Source organism: Myiozetetes cayanensis, unplaced genomic scaffold (assembly GCF_022539395.1).
Source record: "Myiozetetes cayanensis isolate MyiCay16 unplaced genomic scaffold, myiCay2020 scf3, whole genome shotgun sequence".
NCBI lineage: Eukaryota > Metazoa > Chordata > Aves > Passeriformes > Tyrannidae > Myiozetetes > Myiozetetes cayanensis.
The window spans coordinates 68,144,667-68,164,546 of record NW_026087521.1 but is presented as its reverse complement, the minus strand read 5'-3'; the positions used below and the strand labels follow the sequence as shown (position 1 = coordinate 68,164,546).

Genomic DNA, 19,880 nt, shown 5'->3' with positions numbered 1-19,880 from the left:
CTGCTGGCTTGTCCATCCAGTATTAGCCATGTGTCATTGTTCAAGAAATGATTGATTTGGTGCAGCAGATCAGGCCAAGATGACTTTGCCCTGAACCTCGAGCAAAGTGGAGCCTTGGTCAAAGGGATGTGCAGTTGCTGTGGTTTTGTGAGAGTACAGATGTAAAGGGAGGCTGGAAGACAAAGAATGTGACTGTGAATATTATGGATGACCAGTTTGTCGTTTTGACAAATCCTGTAAGTAGGCTTGGGCTTTTTTCATCTGGCAGTTAGATAGATGAGCATCACTAGTGAGAGAGTTTTCATGACAGGACAGGAAAGGTGTTGTCAAAAAGGTACACAGGGAATGTTGCAAGTGATTTTGTTACTGGAAACCTAAACCAATACATATGTGTTGTAATCACGAGTTCCAAAAGTTCTGGCTGACCTACTGTTAGTGAAATGTGCTGGAGTAGTGCTGAGCTCTCACAGAGTCCATCTGCTGCCTGGATCCTCGTATGCTGAGGAGTGAGAATCACGTTCTGTTTCCTCACATCCCACTGTGCTGAGCCTCTGACAGAGGGAACTGAGCAAAGGACAAGCTCTGAACCACATCCTACAAACTTCATCGATTAATGTGCTTAAAAGACTGAAACCACCTTAATAAGGAGGTAGGACTTTGATCCCTTGACCTGGACTCAGTTCCAAACCTGTACCCAACCACAGCTGGTTATGGGGGCTGGGAAGCTGATGGGTGTGAGGGTCACATCAGTGACTGCCCTGAAGAACTGGCAAACTTTGCTGGCACTACTTTGGAAACCCATCTAGGCCCATGTGTAGCTCTGGTTTGGTACCAGCTTCAGATAGATAACTGCTCCATGGATCAGCACTGAGTAATGAACAGCTATCCAATCCTGGACTGTGCATAGACGTTTCCATCAGAGGCAACTGTACAGAATAGCTGCTACTGTAGATTGTTACCTAAAAAATCTGTCCCTTTTTCATCTAACTGGAATGCTATTGCCATGAAGTTTATCCAGTCCTTTTTACTTCTGCTTATTTTTTGCACAATTCCCAGAAGCAATTCAGGGTTTCTCATTCCAGGAATCATGCTTTTGGGTAACATTCTTAAGCTTATCTTCCTTTTGCAGAAAATATTCACTGCAGCAGCTGAATAAGCAATTATTACATCATAAAAGTCTAAGGTTATGCAGATATTAACCACATTTCTTGCTTTGAACTCCCACACAGTATGGCAATCCTGTCAAGATTAGCAATCTACCTTTTTTTAAAGCAACCATATGCTCGTACGCATTGTGCCTGTGTGCATAGTTCAGAGCCAGCCCATGGATGCATCATGCACACAAAACGTTTGAACAGTTTTGACCTTAATTGTATCTTATCTGGTAGCTTTTCTTCATGACAGCTTTTGTAAAATTAGAGAGCTGAGTTTCAGCTGTGTTTCTGCTGTTCTCTTCCCGAGACTCCAGAAATCTCCCTGGGAATCCAACACAGACTGCCACATTCCCATCAGGACAGGCGTCCTCGCTGTCACCGCACAACACAGCTCGAGTTCTTTTGGATACCCTGCTGCACATGTTTAGGTAAAGGGACAAAGTGGTCATAAAGCTGTGTTGGATTTTATCCAAAATAAACTTGGGTTTTCTCAACTAGTCCTTTAGCATGCAAAATGAGTGTATCTAGAAAAGGAAGTCACCGTGCTACCATCTAAGCAGAGCTCTGGGTTAGTATGTTTTTCTGTCTTGTGAAACCAGAAAGCTGAACAAGTGCTTCTCAAATTTACAAAATGGACCAGCCAGTGTATTCCTGAATGTCACAACTTCCCCTTCCAAATAAAGGGGCACATTGCAGTTGAGCACAGAGTGTGTCACCAGCCTTTCCCTGAAGGGCGTTCTCTCTCAGATGCCTGGGAGTTCTCAGGCTGATTTGCATGAAATATTGTGCACTTGGCAGAATCCTTGAAGGAGCACCGGGTTCAGAAGAGCAGACTGGTCATGCCTGCTCCAGCTGTGAGGGGTGCCACGAGCCATCAGCTGCTCTGAGACACAGGGTCACAGCCAGAGCAAAAACAACCATTCTTTTCTGTTCAGAAAGTGAGATTCTTCGAGATGTAATCAGAGCAGTTCTGCCATCTGCCTCCCAGTGCACCATCCCCTGCACACCATGAAGGAGCAGTCTGTAGCCCCCTGTGCTGTTGGTTCCCTGAAGAGGGTGTCAGGAGGCACAGGTGGCCTCAGAATGAACTGCTTGCCCAAAGGTTTCCAACTGGGAGTGACATGAATATGCGTGTGTGTGCAGTTGAGTCCACACTCCTGGAAAAATACAACTAGGAGAGGATAAGGGGCCTGTTCCTAAATACTCATTAACAACCCTGAATGCCCAGGTGGTCAGAATCACTTCTGGTTCACACACTTTCTGAGATTGGAAAGGGTAAGGATTTGCCCACAAATTACAATTTTTAGAGCAACTGCAAAGCCAAGAGAAAATGTTTTTCACTGTTTAATTGCTATGTTATAGAAGAATGGACTTGAGGGTGGAGTCCTTTTTTACTGCTTGTTTTTCACTTCACTCTATTCTCAGGAGATTTTTGGCAGGACCTTTGGAGGATATGAATTGTGATGTCACCAAAACAATGAGCCTGGACCACAGTTCTCCTTCAGCAAACTCTCCATGATCCTGCTTTGTCTGGATGCACTCTTACAGACATACTTGCTTAGCTTGGCCTGCTTTGAATTCTTGAGTTATTTCGTTGGAGTAGAGGTGTGTTGCCAGAGCTTGGAGAGAAGAACTGGTGTCCAGAGCCAGGGATTGTCCTTCTGGGGAGGAACTTGGCCAAAAACCATTTTTTACAAAGCCCTTCAAAAACCTGCAGCCAGCTCTGCACTTGAGTTAAATGTGTATCATTTTTCAACACAGTTAAGATTGATTGCAGACAGCAGCACTAAAAACATGGTTACTTGCAACCCATTGTATGAAATTTGATGCATATGATGTTTGTCAGCCAGAGAGCTCCGGACAGGGTCCCTATTCCCAGAGAAGAGCTCAGACACAAATGCATGGCTTTCACCACAGGCAGATGGTTATTTACTAGACTGATTTTCTCTGTAGCATTGTAAACTGCATTTAGCTTTCAGACACTGGCATGGATTCTGGACACATGGAGGGATTCAGGAGAAATACTGCTTTGACTTAGTAATGACAGAATTTTGACTGTTACGTTGGATATGTAAGTAAGAGTAGAAGGGTGACCTGGGTCACAGAGTGCAGAACTCTGTTATAAACTAACACTTAATGTAATTCCATTTCATTATTTTCTTACTAAAATGTTTGTTTTTCTGGATCCCATTATCCAGATTGTTTACTGTTGTAATATTTGTTGACCCACATCCTTTCACAGGTTGGTCTGTTTCTCCCAGTTTCTCCTCATATAACAGGGCTTTGATTCCCCTGGCCCTCCTCCTAATCTTTCTTTACTCATTTTCCATTTTGATGTAATCTTTCTTAAAGCCAGAATTCTGTGCAGGACTCCAGAGCTTTACACTGTACAATTGACTGTACAAAAGAGTACCTACCTCAAGATGACTGATGCATCTTAAAATCTCATTTAACTTTTTCCTTTGTACTTTGAATTCTAGGATTATAATCACTAGTTGGGAATACAAGTTGTTCCCTGCAAAAAAACCCTGAGTTATCTTTTCTACTTGCTTTCAACTACTTTTTCCTTCCCCACATCTGAACATTTGCCAGTTGAGCAAATTCTGATGTGTGTCAAACTTACTGTGATCATGAACGGTTTAATTATTTCCACTTATTTTGATAACTGAAACTATTTAGGAGGTGAGTATGTGGACAGATGGGAGAGGATTGGAGCCCCCACACATCAGGAGCACCTGGGAACAATGGCTTTGTAACTGGTGTAGGGAGAGCCAGAGGAGACAGGTGCTTGTCCTTAGGAGGCTCTGCAGGAAGTCATTTGTGAGGATGGATAGTCTTGACTATAATGTGGCTGCCTGCTGAAATGTGCTCACTTTACATGTGCTTGGACCAGAGCTAAGGATGAGACAATCCCGGGAGGCCTGGGAATGACCTGGTGTGCACTCCCTGTTCTGCCACCAGCTTGATGGGTAATGTGGGCAAGGATCTCAAACTCCCTGATAGGGAGCTGGGGGAGGTCGGGCTCTGCTCCCAGGGAACAAGGGACAGGAAGAGAGGAACTGGCCTCAAGCCTCTACCAGGTGACATCAGGTTGGACATCAGGAGGTATTCCTTGTTGGAAAGGATGGTCAGGCACTGGCAGGGGCTGCCCAGGGAGGTTTGGAGTCTCCACCCCTGGAGGTGTCCAAGGAAGATCTTCTCTCTTGTCCTTGAGGTCAGGGAGGCCTTTGTTCTCTCCTGTTCTTCAGGAACTTCTCTGGTTCCCCGTGAGCTCTCAGGTAATCGTGCGTGGCCTGGCGGTGTCATCCCTCAGCACTCCTGGGAGCAACCTGGCAGGGCCATCAGCCAAAAACCTTATGAAACACAGAGAAACCATTAGAAAGCTGTCCCTTTGAGTAATCACAGGGGTTTTTTACACACATTGTGTATTTGTTACACAAGGAGCTATTCGGTGTTCAGACTACAAAATAATTAATAGGAAAATGTGACTCCTGGTTTATTCCAAGTTCTGATACACCTGCTGTGCAGTGAACTTTTGCACTTGGAATATGAAGCAAACCTGTAGTGCTTGTCAGTTCATTAACAGTATTCAGTTTTATTAAATTAAAGACTCGCAAAAATACACTCTACAGAAATAATTGTCTTCAATGTGCTTTTCCCCTTAGGTTCAGGTTTGGTGTAAGTTGGTAACTGGATTAATTTTTCTGTCATATGTTAAGTGATTAAAATACCATATACTTTTTGTCCCTTCTCTACAATACTTTGGCATTTACAGGCATATTTTTGTGTAAAACAGATTACTTGGGTAATAACCTCAGGAAAAACTAGTTTCACAAATTTACTTTTAATGAGATTCAGCTGTCTCTGATATCACTGATTTATCCTGTATTCTTCAGGATTTTAAAAGGTTGCTTATTGCTACTGCCCCATTTGATAGTAGTTGGGCTTATTGCAAGGTGCTGCCAGGAGCTTGGTTTGGCCATGGCTGCCTTGGGTCTGGGTGCCCTGTTCTTGCTTGGGGGAGTTTTAACAGGCAGATGCAAAGTTTTATTAAATAGACTGTTGTGGCTTTTTTTCTGCAGAGCTGTCAGTGGAAGAATGCTGTGACAAGGGTGTAGAATGGGCAAACAAAAACAGAACGTGTGCTTCTCTGCCACTGATATCCGAGTCCAGAGAATGCAGGTACGTAGTTGTGTGTTATATATATTCAGATACAGTTTCCATTTTCCTGTTTCCATGTTTCAGTTCCATCTGAAAACAGACAGCACTCTATGTAACAGCATGTTCTCTTGACAATCCTTCCTGTGTTCCTTTTCAAATGGGGCACATTTCAATGGGGTCATCAGTTCACAGTGGGTTCACACTGAAAGGGGAAATTTAGGTTGAATATTGGGAAAAAATTCTCCCCTGTGAGGTTGGGGAGGCCCTCGCACAGGTTGCCCAGACAAGCTTTGGCTGCCCCATCCCTGCAAGTGTCCAAGGCCAGGCTGGACGGGGCTTGGAGCAACATGGGCTAGTGGAAGGTGTCCCTGCCCATGGCAGGGGTGGAATGAAGCTTGAATTCCCTTCCAACTTAAACCATTCTAGGATTCTATGAAATGTGTTTGACTATAGAAAATAGTACCTTTTAGTTAATAAACAGATTTCTTATTTCTGTTGATAATTGATAGGATACTAATTCGGTAATCTACCAAACGAAGTAGTGAAGTTAAATGTTAAAATCACCTGCACAGTAAGATTTTGGTTCTACTGCATCTCTCACAGGGTTGTGTCATTCTTATTTTTTATATCAATGATAGTTTGTGTTATTTTTGCTGTTGCATGCACTTGTTACACTTAACTAGTGGAGCTTACAATCTGTGATTGGTGGTTGGAGGGGCAGCTTCCCAGAGAACTTTGTATTTTAAATGCTTTTCTTTCCCCCCCCCCGTTCAAGTGGATTGCAAAGTGATTTAACATTGGTAATTGTAGAAGTGTTGGATTGATCTTTATTACGGAAAGAATTTGTCTTCCAGGCAAGTCTGTCCATGTTTTCTGGCTTCTGCATTTACACTGGCATTGAGAGCAGTCTTTTACGCAGAAGAATTGACAGATAGGACTAAAGTGCCAATTTAGGAAATACTTGAAGGGTTATAAGATTTGCAGACAAAACAGAGGTAGGAAAAACAGGAAACCAAGTTTATTGAACAATCTGGGAGCAAGAATCTTGATGACTTAATGATCATTTGATTAATGTGAGTTGTCATTCTGCTGTAAATTTATTCTTCTAAAGATTTTCATTTTAGAGACTCTCTAAGACTTCATAGGAACTGAAAAAAAGCTTACTAAATGCTTCTTCTAGCTTCTGTACTTAACTGAGGTGTAATTAAGAAAATTATAATAGTAAAATAAAAGGCACATATTCTGTGGTAGATATGAACAATTATTGATAACACCTGAAGCTGATAAATGTGGTTCAGTTGCATTTATCCATGGCTGCACAAGAAAAAAACATGGCTCCTCCCAAAGCTGGGCTTCACTCTAAAAAGGAGTAAGTTAAATTGGCACCTTGGGGTAATTTCTTTAATGACAATACTATTTTACTCCAGTTATGATTGCAAGCTGGCACAGCTGTGAGAGGTACAGAAAAATCACTTTAGGATGCCATTTTCACCCTGTGATGGCATTTCAGACACAAAAGTAAGGGCCAAATTCTACTCCTAATTGCTGGTGTGACTGGAGCCAGAGAGAGCCCCAAGGGAGCACAATTCCCTCAGCAATTTATTCCTGCTGCACAGAGATAGGAACAAACCCAGTTCCTTGTGTTTGCTGAGGTCTGGGCTGGTGCCAGTGTGTCTATTTAGACACCTGCAGCAGTGGGAGCTGCTGGGGGCATGTGTCAGAATTTATGTGGTTGTTTAAACCTCAGCTGGGATCCCTTGACCTCCAGTGCAGCTCAGTGTTGACCATCTGGCTCTGAGGGCTCTAGAAAAGTGTGGTGCAAATCCAGGGGGGAGTTACTCATCCTGTGTGTCTCAGCTCAGTTTGCGAGGCTCAGAGCTGAATGTGAGGGGAAAGCGCATTGGGAAGGGAGCAGGTTTGATACAGTTCATGTAGTATGAGGGATTTGGTGCAGTTACTGTGCCAGGGCTGTGCTAACAGGACAGATCAGATGTGAGTGCCTTCCCTGACATGCTTCACAAGAATTTACCTGCTGGTTTTGAGTCATGTGCTTACAACTGTCATAACTTAGCGGTGTCTCAGATTCAGTCCTTCCCTCAAAGCAAGCCCTGTGCTTGCCAGCTGTCCTATTGAGTTAGAATTGCACCACCCTGACCTTTTCCCAACCATTTAAAACACATCCATAGCAATCATAAAATTCCAGACTGGTTTGGGTTGGGAGGGATCTTAAAGCCCATCAAGTTCCCCCTGTGCCATGGGCAAGGACCCCTTCCACCAGCCCAGGTTCCTCCAAGCCCTGTCCAACCTGGCCTTGGACACTTCCAGGGATGGGGCAGCCACAGCTTCTTTGGGGGACCTGTGCCAGGGCCTCCCCACCCTCATTGGGGAGAATTCCTTCCACAGTGAAGGAAGGAAGGCTTTCCTCTCAAGCACCATTATTCTGGAATCTGCTGTGTGCCCCAGAAACGAGGTAACAGGTCTGGGTTCCAGCATCTCTTTAGGATCCTTTCCCCCAAAGCCTCTTGTGGTTCCTGAGGGACTTGCCAGCTGTGTGAGTGTCCCTTGTTGAGTGTGGTGCAGTTCAAACTGCAGGTATGATCACTGTCCTGTCCTGCACGAGGTGAACCAACCTGTCTGAAGTGCACGTGAGCTCTGAGATCCATCTGGTCCCTGTTTGACCATGGTGTTCAAGCTGAAACAAGGCTCTGGGTTCAAAACTCTGCAATCTCCTACTGCGGTTTCTTGCCCCAGGTATGAATTCCTCTCTTGGTGCTCTCACTCTGGACAATGACAGTGTTTATCTCTGTGTCTCTGTGACTCAGTAAATACCAGTGTGGAGTTTTCATGAGCAACGTCCTGGCTGTCAGAGCAGCAGCTCTTTGCCCATTCATTCATTTCCTCATGGCGTGGTTAAACTCACAGCAGCTGGAAAGAGCTGCCATTTCATTCTGGAACTCAACCTGCCCAATAAATCTTCTTCCTTTCAAACTGAAGAGTTTCCCCTGCCCAGAGCTCTTAGCAAGTGAACTTGATTCCCATGCCAGAAACAGCATATCTCCATATGGGAATTGCATGCCTTTGACACTGCGTAAAGTCCTCTTGGAGTTACACAGGGAATAACATTATTTATAATTAGTGTTGCAGGAATGCAGACTGAGGAATGTAAGGGTGGAAGACCTGGCTTGTTTTTGCAAAATCATTATTTTCAATTTTAATAGTTTGTTCAAGACCTTCCAGTCTGCACATGAATAGCACTGACGTAGCTTGAAGTAAGTAGGAGGCAGGCAGGGGTTAATGAAATTAGGCTGTTTTCAGAGCAAAGTAAAATTTTAATGCTTTTATGGGAAAAAAAAAAAAAAAGGAAAGAAAAAAATAGGTGATTCTGAAATCTGTAATGGTTTAGGAGTGCATCCTCCGGGAAGGAGGATAATAAATGTGAAAAGATTGTGGAGGTAAATGGGCATGTAGATTTTCACCTGGAAATTAACTCCATGAAAATCAGTAACATTGGTTAAATTTTAATTAAAAGTAAAATGAGACTATGAAACATGATTTCTTAACTTGATTTTTAATCAAATTATCTAGAGATAAAATAATTTTAATTTTAGATCAACACCTGAAACAGAGAATAAGGATTTTTTTTGTGTGAGTGATGTATGTTCACTAGTGAGCCATGAATAAAACTCATCTTTCAGAGATGCATGATTTTACCTGAAATATCCTGAGTGAGTGTCAGCTATGAGGCCTCATGCTCCTGGAGATTCAATATTTAGTGTTTTAAGATTTCAGCCATATTGTGAATACCTGTTTATTTTCAGGGAAGTTCTGTTGCATGTTTTAACTCAGGCAGATAAGGAAAAGGCAGCCTTTTGCTTTTTTGAATATTAAGAATAATTTAAAAAACCCCAAATTCACAGGAAAGTGCTGCTCTACTTTCTCTGTTTTTAAAGGCCAATATTGTAAGCCACCCAATGAAGTGTGATTTTATTGTTGTTGTTCTGAGAATGAACAAATGGTATTTTATTCTATTATTCAATCGATGCTTAATTCCTTATTACAGTTGGGGTGGGCCACATGACTTAGGAATACAGCTGTGGGAAACATTGTAAGAAACTTTCTTGTTTTGGTTGAAATTGCCAATTTGTCAGGGATTTCAAAGAGATGGCTTGTGTTTGAAAACAGAGAGGCACCCTGGGAATCAAGCAGATCTCCCGAAAGGCTGTTGTTTGTTTGTTTGCTTGTCCCGGGCTAACATATCTCCTGAGCACAACCTGCAGGGCTAAGGGAGCTGGAAAGTCTCAGTTCCCACACTCTTGGGCCTGCAGTTCAGGTTTTAGAGGCTTCCAAAACCCTGACAGTCAGACCACCCCAGAGCTGGGCAGGGAATGGAAATTCTGCTTCAGAGGGAATTTCAGCAACAAAAAAGCTACATATTCTTCCAAACTGGAACCAAATCAAATATCAAAACGTTCAAATATCCTGCCAGATAAGGTTACTGTCCTGGGCCTGACTTCTTGCTGTGACTTTAGAGTCTATTTATGAATGATTTGTTCATTAATTGATCCTGGGTTTTGTTCCTATGCATCGAAATCTCAGAGCTGTTTTTGTCCAAGTGAGAACTGCACTGTCAGACCATTACTAATCATGGAATTGTGGAATCACAGAATGGCTTGGGTTGGAAAGGACCTGTGTGCAATCCAATAAATAGTAATTGGGAATCTTGGGGAGTGTAGCTTGACAACCTCACCCCTGTGCAGAGATGCATAATCTGAGTTCAAATAACTAGAGCTGAGGGGGAAAAAAAAGGGTGAATGGAATGCTCTTACCAACAAAGAGAATGTGTTCAGTGTTGATGGTCTGTAAGATGTATAAGATGGATATAATAATGCATTTGTAGGGGTTTTCTCTTACAGAGTTCTGACAGGTCATGCCTTTTAGGTGCCCCTGCTGTACTAGAAATAGAATCCATAAACTTGAAAATTTTGAATACCTACCAACTCAGGTAACATTTATTCTTAAAGAATTCAGGTTACCACAAAACACATGGATATGTTTATATCCTTGTATGTGTAATCTGATTTGTTAATCTTTATTTTTTTTCTCTGTTTCCCAGTGTCTGTAACAGAAGGTGGCATGTTCACCCACAAAGCTACCTAACAAAGCAGAGTTACCCATAAAAACAGAGTGGAGGGAGATCTTCACTGGGCTCTGCATTCAGGGGGCAGTAGCAATAGGATTGGAGGAGTTTAAAGCTTCCTCGTGCAGATTTTTTTCCTACAGGAAGGAGTTTCCAATTTATTCACTGACACTGAGATAAAATGGAGTGGCTTCATGAGCAGTGGAACTAACAAAGCTTAGTTTCCCCGCACACTTTTATCCTGTCTCCTCTCCACATCTCCCTGCCCTGTAATGCTCTGCTTTCCCTTGTCTTTCTTTGACCCTTTCTTGCAATACACTGTTTTTCCCTGGGACTTCCCTTGGCATCTTCATTTCTCCCCGTTATCTCCAGTTGTTCCCCAGAGCAATGCTCTGATCTTCGTTCCACACGCTGTACCTGTTGGTGCCAGAGAATATCTTCATGATGTGACTGTGTTCCCACAGGAACTGTAACTGGTTCAGGTGCTGATTGTCAGATTGCAGTGCCTGTTGCTGACCCCTGTGTGCCATTTCTCTCCCCTTGCTCCCACCGTGTCCCAGCATGAGCCAGGAGCAGTGCTGCCGCAGCCAGCTGGAGAAGCAGTCCTGTTCCGACGGGGTGGAATTTGCCAACGTGCGCGAGGAGTGTGACTCGCATGCTGCTGAAAATTCCACTTGTGAGGCCCAGTACTTCAAGGTGAGGCATCAGAGCCGCTCCTGTTCATCTTCCAGAAGTGGTGTTGACTGTGTGAAGGGTTGGCCCTGAAGGTCAGCAGACTTTGCTGCACATGAACAGTTTTTCCCCACCTGCACCTCGTGTCTCTGCTAAGGCTGTTCACTCTGTACCTGTCTCTGGGAAGCAGCTCCCCGTCTCTGGGAAGCAGCTCCCCATCTCTGGGAAGCAGGCTGTCACGTGGCATTTTAGCAGAGGCACAGGGTAGAGTGCAAAGGGGTGGAAAGTCTCGAATGGGTAATTGGCCAGGAAACCACTTGTGCATGAAAAGAAGACATCAGTGCTGCAGGGAGGGGTGGGTGAGAAGCTCAGCTGCCTTTCAGACTTCAGCTTTCATTAGAGCTTCATGGCCCAAGGTCACACTCGGTGGTTTTCAGTGCTGGTGGTCCAGAGAGGTAGGACTGCACTTAATCCTTTCAGGGTACTTGTAATTCCAGCTTGTGTAAGTGCCCTAAGTGAACATGACTTTGATGTACAACTGGATGGAGACATCCACCAGCCTGTGATATCAGCATGTGACATCAGAATAAAAATGCCTGTCCTTGTGGCATCTTCAGTTAATCTGTGCCCTACCCTCTGCCTTTATTACTGTCTTTGTCTCTCATTGCTTGAAAGGGAGCATAGTTACACCTCTCTGCAGAGTGTGTTTGGAAGAAAGTTCCACAGGTAGGACCAGGACTTTGCCCATGACCCAGTCGTGAACAGCTCTGGTCCTATTATGGGCTTCTTTCAGTGGTGTTGAAAATAGATGAGACTGATTTTAGTTCATCCTACTGCTCAAAGATGCTGCATGGTTCATTCAGCTAAAATAAAACCCTTCAATATAGAAGATGGTAGGCAGTGGCTCAGCACAGCTGTCACGTGACCGATGTCCTTCCCTGCAGCACACGGTGCAGGAGGGCTGGTGGGAACCCTGGTTGCGCTGGGCTGACCCCAAAATATTCCTCAGCATTGTCTGAGGGCATGGTCATTGCCATTACAGCTTGCTGATATTTAAACACCACAGATGACTGCGGGGTAATGCCTCGAGCCCACATTCTGTGCTTGTTTAATTTAGTGGTATAAACATGGTCAGAGTTAATGAACCTTTGTGAGCGAAGTTCTGCCCTCCCACTCTCTAACAGGAATATCCTACACTTAACAGCTTCCCTGAGGTGGCTGTAAGAGCAACTTTCAAGGTAACCCTTTGATCCATGGTGGACATAGATGAGTTATGATCTAATATCAGTGAACAATTCATCATTTTTTCTGTTAAATATGTTTTGAATGTGATGACCTTGAGACACACAATGTCTGGCTCTTGTGCCCTGATGTGGTAAACAAGCTTTTTACATTCACACCAAGCCTGTCTCTCATGGGCTTGAATCTCATTTGGCCTGAGTTGGTCCATTTTTATTTAGCTTAGGCCGCATAGAAAATCTTTTGGATCTTCTTTGTCTCCTTCAAGGAAGCAGGAAGAATGATTTAGTGATTCAATTAGTAGGATTAATCGCAGCACTTTGCAGCAAATCAGGCAGCTAATCTTTCCTTTGAGTCCAAAACTTGGGATTGGAAAGAAGATAAAAAGACCATATTTTGAAAGCACTTGCCTCAGCTTTTACAGTAAAGGTGGCAGGCAGAGGTAATGCTGGGCAGGATTTTCTCTCTGCTTGTTTGGAAGCAGAGCTTTTCTGACTTTGGAAAAGAAAAAGGGATGCAAAATGAATCATTAATCTTTAAAATCTTCATCAAATGACAAGGATCAATTTCCAGATTTGTTGCTGGTACAGGAGATGTAGAAATGATTTTACGGAAGTTCCCACCACAACAGCCCTGCAGAAAGAAGTGAAGCTTCTAGAAATTTGACCACCTTTAAAATTTGTCTTAAGTACTTTTCAAAGACCGAGATACATCCTTATCTTGCAAGTTTTGTCAAGGAAACTTCAGTTGTGTAAATTAGGTGAGCACAAAAATTTTATTGCTTTGGACTGTTGAACATATTTTTAGTTTTTGTTCAGCTCTTCAAAAGTGCTGAAAAATTCTGCTGAGTTATTTGTGCTTTTCCAGTCTGTTTCTCGTAGCATCTCCCAGTTATATTGTCTGGATTTCAGCAAGGGAGAGACCTCTTGTGGACAGATCCCAAAGGCAGAGTTAGCACAGGATTCACCCTTCAGAGCTGCTGACTTATGTGGGAACATAAATAATAAGAACTTTAACAAATCAAGAACTAAAGTTATTGTCATTATCAAGCTGCTAAACCAAGATGCCTCATGCACAGTTAGAATAAATATAGGCTGGAACAAATGGTGCAGGGCACACAATCAGTTAATTGAAGATACAGTTTCTTGCAGATGTTGCAAGACTCAGCAAGTTCTATATTCCAAGTTTCACATCAACTGGACACTGAGGTCTTTCAAGTGGTGGTTCAACCTGAAAGAAATAAAGGCTATTCAGCGCTTCAAGAATGGCAAGATTAATGATCACTCCTTAAAAACATCCAGAGAAAGTCTGTAACTCCCAGTTTGAACCTCGTGTGACAAGACTAAGAAGCAGACTGAGTCAATTCATATGCCTGACAGCAGAAACCAGTGAGGATATCTAGAAATATGTAATACCAAAATTTGGCAAGGCATCAGCTGTATTCAATAGCTTAAATAAGATTTGGTTATTAAAAATGTGCAAGCTTAAGTCAAATAATCAATCTTCAACTCACTTTTCATTTTTGTCTTTTAATTTATGCTGGTGAAAATTGAAAAATCTAACAAAATTATAGTCATATGTTACAAACCTTGAGAAGGACGCCTCAGGGAATTGCTTGACGTGTTAGAATAAATATTGAGCAATGTTGCAATTCTTGGAAGAGATCATCCAGTATTTATTTCTAAAGGCATCCAGAAAAGCCAGAAAAGTTGGAATAATCCCAGACATAATAGTGATAAAACTGGAGCATCTGCCACTGGATGGAAGTAGTTGGAGAACCAAGTAACAGAAGTGGGTGGTGAGGAGCCATCCCACCAAACAAACATCTGCTCTGTTTAATGGTGCAGGTTATTTTCTTCAAAATAGAGTCTGGAAGAACAAAATTAATAATAAAAACTTAATTCTGCTTTCACGTGACAGTAGCAATTGGCAGACACCAGTTGCAGAGAACTTTTGCTGCTTTCTAACAGCAAGGAAAAAACCAGAATAAATCAGCAGTATCTCCTCAACTAGAAATCAAAGGAAACCTCCATGGGATTAACTTGTCCTGTGCTCACTCCCGTGGTGTATTCCCGGGAATACCCACGGGGTGTATTCCAAGGCTGTAGTTCAGCACCTCTGGAAGAAGAATACCATGTATTATTGCTGGAAGCCATGGCAGGACTGTGATGCTACTAATTAACGTTTGACTGTGCTTTTCAGAGCGAAATAGCTTCTCTATATGACCTGGTAACACTAACCTTGGTCAGGGCTATCATTTGACTTGGTTAATATGTTTTATTTTCTTTTAACAGACGTGTTGTTACTGTTGTTTGCTGGGAAAGGCCGCCCAAGTTCAAGGACAGAGTTGTGATCCCAACTCGAAGATGGGATACCAGTGTGGAATTGTCTTCAGATCTTGCTGTGGGAAAGGCCCAGAAGGCATTGATCTGTCCATCAGCGATGATGCTCCTAAAAAACAGCAAGGTATTTTATTGCAGGCTTTAAAAGAGGGAGGCACAAAATGATGCAGAGTGCAAGGAGTATTTGTACTTTAAATAATTTCTGTTGGAATTCTTCTAACTTGACATCTCATCTGAGTAATTTAATGATTCATATTTTGGAGCTCATTTTTTTGGCTAGTGAAAGCTGAAATGCTGTTGTTGGAAGTAAGAGGCTAAAAGAGCTGCAAAGTGGTTACTTAGTTCCTGGTGTCAGAACTTAAATGTAAGATAGCTTATTTTGGCAACTAATGATCTTGTCTTGGAAGCTGAGTATAAGCTATCAATTTTTAACAGCATCTCACCCACTGAGAAATGCTTGAGTGCTGGTGGATCCCTTGTCCTCAGACCACTCTGCTAATGACAAAAATTTGCATATTCAGTGTAGCTTGATGATGTGAGAAATACGTCAACATCTGAAAATGCTGCAGAATTGGGAGCATGGCTGTGAGTATTTCCCTGCTCACCCTTGTGGGCACGTGGCACACGCAGCAGCCATTGGTAGTGTGGTTATTGTGGCACTGCTGTGCCCACAAGCAGGGCAGGACAATGTCCTCATCATGCAACTAAGGAACAAGATGTCAAATAACCCTGTTGGCAATAAAAATTGCCTGTAGGAAGGCAGAACAAACCACTCAAACAGACACGTTGTTAGTCACAAAGGCTTCATTTTGTAGGGCAGCTTTTTGGACAAGCATCTTGAGTTTGTTGTGCCATTGGAGGAAGTCCATGAACATTCCTTTGGGCAAGCTATGGGTTCAGGCAGTGGGTGTGTTCAGCCCTTTGATGTCCTCCATGTGGACAGAACAAACTCTGCATGTGGCACAAGTATCACTGATCAAAACTCTCCAGGTTAAGGAATATAAGTATATTTGAAAGAATGCCATAAGTAGGTGCCCAGAAGTTGGGTGTGGAGTTCTTTTTGGAATGAAGTCTAAATAAATAACTGAGGTTAATCTGATTTTCATTAAATCTGTGAGTACCCCAAGCTACTATAAAGTCAGTGGAAGCCAAGCATGCCTCAACAACATGTCTTATGAAAATGAGGTTAAGCTCTGGTTCAAAGCCTGATGTAAAGAACCTGCATTTGAGAATCTCAGTCCATATGTAATCTACGATCACAGCATGAATTTCAGATGGAATCAGTCAGATGGAAAATACCCCATGGCCATGTGCATTTGAATGTCAAATTTAAGTATGAAATACCTGTAAAATACGTAAATAATGCTCTTTAATTTTGTCCTGGTTTATCCAAAACCCTGGTCTGAGTCCCATCCCAAGAACACAACATTTTACCTTGAGAATAAAAGTGCTTTCTCCTCTAATGCCTATCTCTTCTCTTTTTAGTTGAGATTTCAAAGGAGGAATTAGACCAGGAAGATCCTTATCTGCATGATGGCTGCAGAGGTAAGTCAGGTGACTAGTCCTGTTAGCTAGCTCCCTTGTGACTGCCTTCAATGAAAGTGAAGCCAGCTTAGATCTAGAGATTAACCAAAACCCTTTGCCTAAGCTAGTTAGGGTAAAAATAACAGAAGGAAGAGCCTTTCCAAGAAATAGTGGTCCATTCTGTGATACCTGAATAGTTCCTAAATACAAGGAAGGCATTGTTTCCCACAGTGGAGTTCATCTTACACCACTGAAGTTGAGACTATACATTTAACTTTTATTTAACTTCTAGTGGGTAATACCTCAGAGGTGTCAGTCACCCTTGAACCTGTGGAGTCCTCTGGGTTCTTCAGGACATGGGATCCCGTATTAAATATGAGCATTTTTTGTTCTTCTCCTGGGATGATCAGGGTGTTTGAATATGAAATGAAACTTGTTTCCTTTTGAGATGCATCACCTAAAAGAAAGCAAGAAAAAGTGGCTACTGTCCTCATTAATCCTGCTATCTGCCTCCCGGGAAGAATGTGTATTTGGGATATTGTTCTGCTAAGCATTCTGATTTATTGCTTGTCACATGTGATTTACATGTCTATAAACTTAAAGCAGCAGTGATTCACTATTTTCTGCCAGCATTTCAGAACTCAGTAATGTATTTAGGATAAAATCAATTTAATAGACTCATATTCCAGTTGAGAGATGATTTACTGTGCTCCGTCTTCTACAGCTGTTACACTGGAGAGAGTGGAAATGTCTCCATTAGCAAAGGAGAGCTAACACTGCCTCTCCTGCTTGTCTCCAGCTGCTAATTACAGGAGATGACATAGAAAAATGTGTTACATATTTTCCTAGCATTATTTCTTCGTGTAAGCAGTTGTTGTATTTGTCAGTTAATCAGCTGCCTGCAAGAGATGGATTGCTATGGCTAATTGCAAATCAGGAGTTCTGCCTACAGCCTATTTGCTGTGGTGGATTAATGGCCCTGTCCTCATTAGAAATAGCTACAGAAATTACAGAAATTATTGTATAAAAAGTATTTATAAAGTAGTATAGTTGTATTTGCTCACATGGATTGTGCCCATCTCAAACCTCTTGTTTAATGCCTGTCCAGCCATTCTGAAAAACACTTTTGTTTTTTTTTTGTTTTTTTTTTTTTTTAAGTTCTGTACTGAGAATATTTTACTCTTACCAGCTGGCAGTACATAACCTTTTCACTATTTTGAGAATATTAAACACTTTTAATATTAATTTATCTTTAAACAAGATCAGAAAAAGGAAGATTTTTTAATGATGAGCCAAATTTTTGTAAATTTGTTCTCTTTCTGTCTGCAAGAATAACCCTTCTTGTATTATTTTGTAAAGCTTTCAGAGCTTAGTCCTTTCCTTCTTTTGTATATATGTGTTCAGTTAACTGCTTTTTTAAACAAGTCATCAAGCATCCTATAAATTAATGGTTTGTTCCAGTTGCTATGAAGAGCCTGCTCATTACATAAGACTGTTTCAAATACCCATTAGGTGGTGGGCCCTGCTCTCAGCAGTGCAGAGACACAGGATCCAGTTACGTGTGCTCCTGCTTCGTTGGTTATCAGCTTCAACCAGACGGTATCACCTGTGAAGGTAACACATAAAATCAGTGCCTTGGGTATCAGCATTCCTTTTATAAAAGGGCAAGAATAGACCAAAACATATCTAGACAGAAGAAATCAGAATATGCCAGCTGGGGAAAGAGGTGAGATCATAAAAAGGTGGTTTGGAGTGTTGAAGTGAGAACTGTTGGAAATTGAAGTTAAGAAAGAATCAGTAGAAAAGGTGGAGGATTTAGATTGGGAAGAGGCAGATCTTGAATTTATTGTTGTGGATAAAAGCAAAATAAAATACCTGTTCTCTGTTGTAGAAGACGATAGTAATTGATGAGTCCTGCACAGCTGTTCTAGGAGGAAAAGTGTTATTCATCAGGAGAGCTTTTTTCTGTCACTGACTGAAAATAGAGTCTAAGTAGCTCATATACAAACTTCAGAATATAAAGTAGATACTGCTGATTGGTCAGATTAACACTGAAATAGCACTAAATATAAAAAGGAAGAACTTTTATATTTGCTCCACATGGATGTCACCTTTATGCATTCAAAGATAAAAAATGCACAAAAGAACTGTCCATCAGTAGCTGGAAAGTAGAAAGTTGGAACTTGTGGCTCGGGGAGTGCCTCAGCCATAGGCTGGAGGCAGAGCAAGGGAAGGATTTCTGACAGTTTACCTCATTCCTATGGGCACTATAACCAAACCACAGAGTCATTCAGTTTGGAAAACACCCTTAAGATCATTGAGTCCAACATTACCCAAACACTGGCACCTCCACCAGCAGACCATGGATGCACAGCCCACCTGTAACACCCTCAGACATGGCTGGAGACATCATCTGCGCCACACTCGAGCACATGATGTTGCCTTTGACCTCATCCCTTCTTATGCTTCTTATTTATTCTCTTTTATTGTTTCAAATCACTTTACCTGCTCCAGACATTAATGAGTGCATCACTGGAACACACAGCTGTGGGCTTGGCCAAACCTGTGTCAATACGTTGGGATCTTTCCGCTGCCAGCGGGACACCAGCTGTGGGACCGGCTATGAACTGACAGATGACAGTCGTTGCAAAGGTATGTCCCGTGCAAGGAGACTGGAATCCTCCAAACAAAAGGGGCTAAAAGCACTGGTCTTGACTAGCCATGTTTGACCACAAGAGTAACAGTCTTTTTTACTGAAACAGTGGCTGATTTCCAGGTGTGTCTGGCTCAAAGGATGCTGTTCCATGCATCCATAAGTTCACCTGACATGCCGCCTTTACAGAGAGAAATCAGCAGCAAACTGCATTTGATGTGGAATTGGTTTTTACTATGAGAAAGTCTGTCCCCCCTGAGCTTAGAACGGTTTGTAAATAAACTAATTTCATTCCACTGAGTAAAATAACTCAACCAAAATCCCGAGTAAAGTTTTACTGTAGGAACTGATCAGTAATGAAAAATAGACTGAGTAAAAAAGCTGATGAATGAATTCCAACTGCAAAACCTGCAGAACATCAGGCAATGTTTTGTAAAGTATTGTGGTCTGACTGGGATCCCTTTGAAGCAACATTGCTCTGATTTGAGTGACATCAGATTTAGGCCAACAAATAGCTTACTGGCAGGTATTGATAGTCTTTTCTGATAGAAAAAAAGGAGTACAGATAGTAAATCCTGCATGCCATTAATCTTAGAAAGTTCTTATCTGCATAAGATACGTTAATAATGTTAATTGTTAATGTTATGTTAATAAAGGTAAAAATATAAAGTGAATAATTTTCACGTATGGTGTTTAAATGCCAAGCAACATGACTGAGACCTCCTGCATGCAGAACCCTGCTGAACCCAGTTCAGTATTAACCCATCCTACACTTAAAATGGGCTCCACAGTCATTAACCAAGTCTCACAAAGCTCGAGGCTAAGCAGTTTCATCTACTCTTGTGTCACCTGCATGCCTGGGAAAGCCGAGGCATCCAGTGGCCAGAGAGCTTCTGCATATTAATAGCTTTAGGAGATCTCATTCCATTGCCTGGTGGCAAATATGAAATTTTAGTTGCTTTTATGTGGACAGGGCTGCATTTGTGAATGAAGCCACA

The 19,880-nt window shown here is 42.1% G+C and overlaps 1 protein-coding gene across 2 annotated transcripts in view; it reads left to right on the top strand.

Moving 5' to 3' along the window:
• Positions 1 to 19,880, top strand: part of FBLN1 (fibulin 1) — a 62,107-nt gene that overhangs the window by 7,722 nt on the left and 34,505 nt on the right. For both annotated transcript variants that reach the window (XM_050323296.1, XM_050323297.1), the window contains exons 2-7: positions 5,237 to 5,336; positions 11,013 to 11,148; positions 14,658 to 14,829; positions 16,191 to 16,250; positions 17,742 to 17,843; positions 18,744 to 18,881. In XM_050323296.1, coding sequence (XP_050179253.1) covers positions 5,237 to 5,336; positions 11,013 to 11,148; positions 14,658 to 14,829; positions 16,191 to 16,250; positions 17,742 to 17,843; positions 18,744 to 18,881 — 708 coding nt within the window. The remainder of the gene's footprint in view (positions 1 to 5,236; positions 5,337 to 11,012; positions 11,149 to 14,657; positions 14,830 to 16,190; positions 16,251 to 17,741; positions 17,844 to 18,743; positions 18,882 to 19,880) is intronic.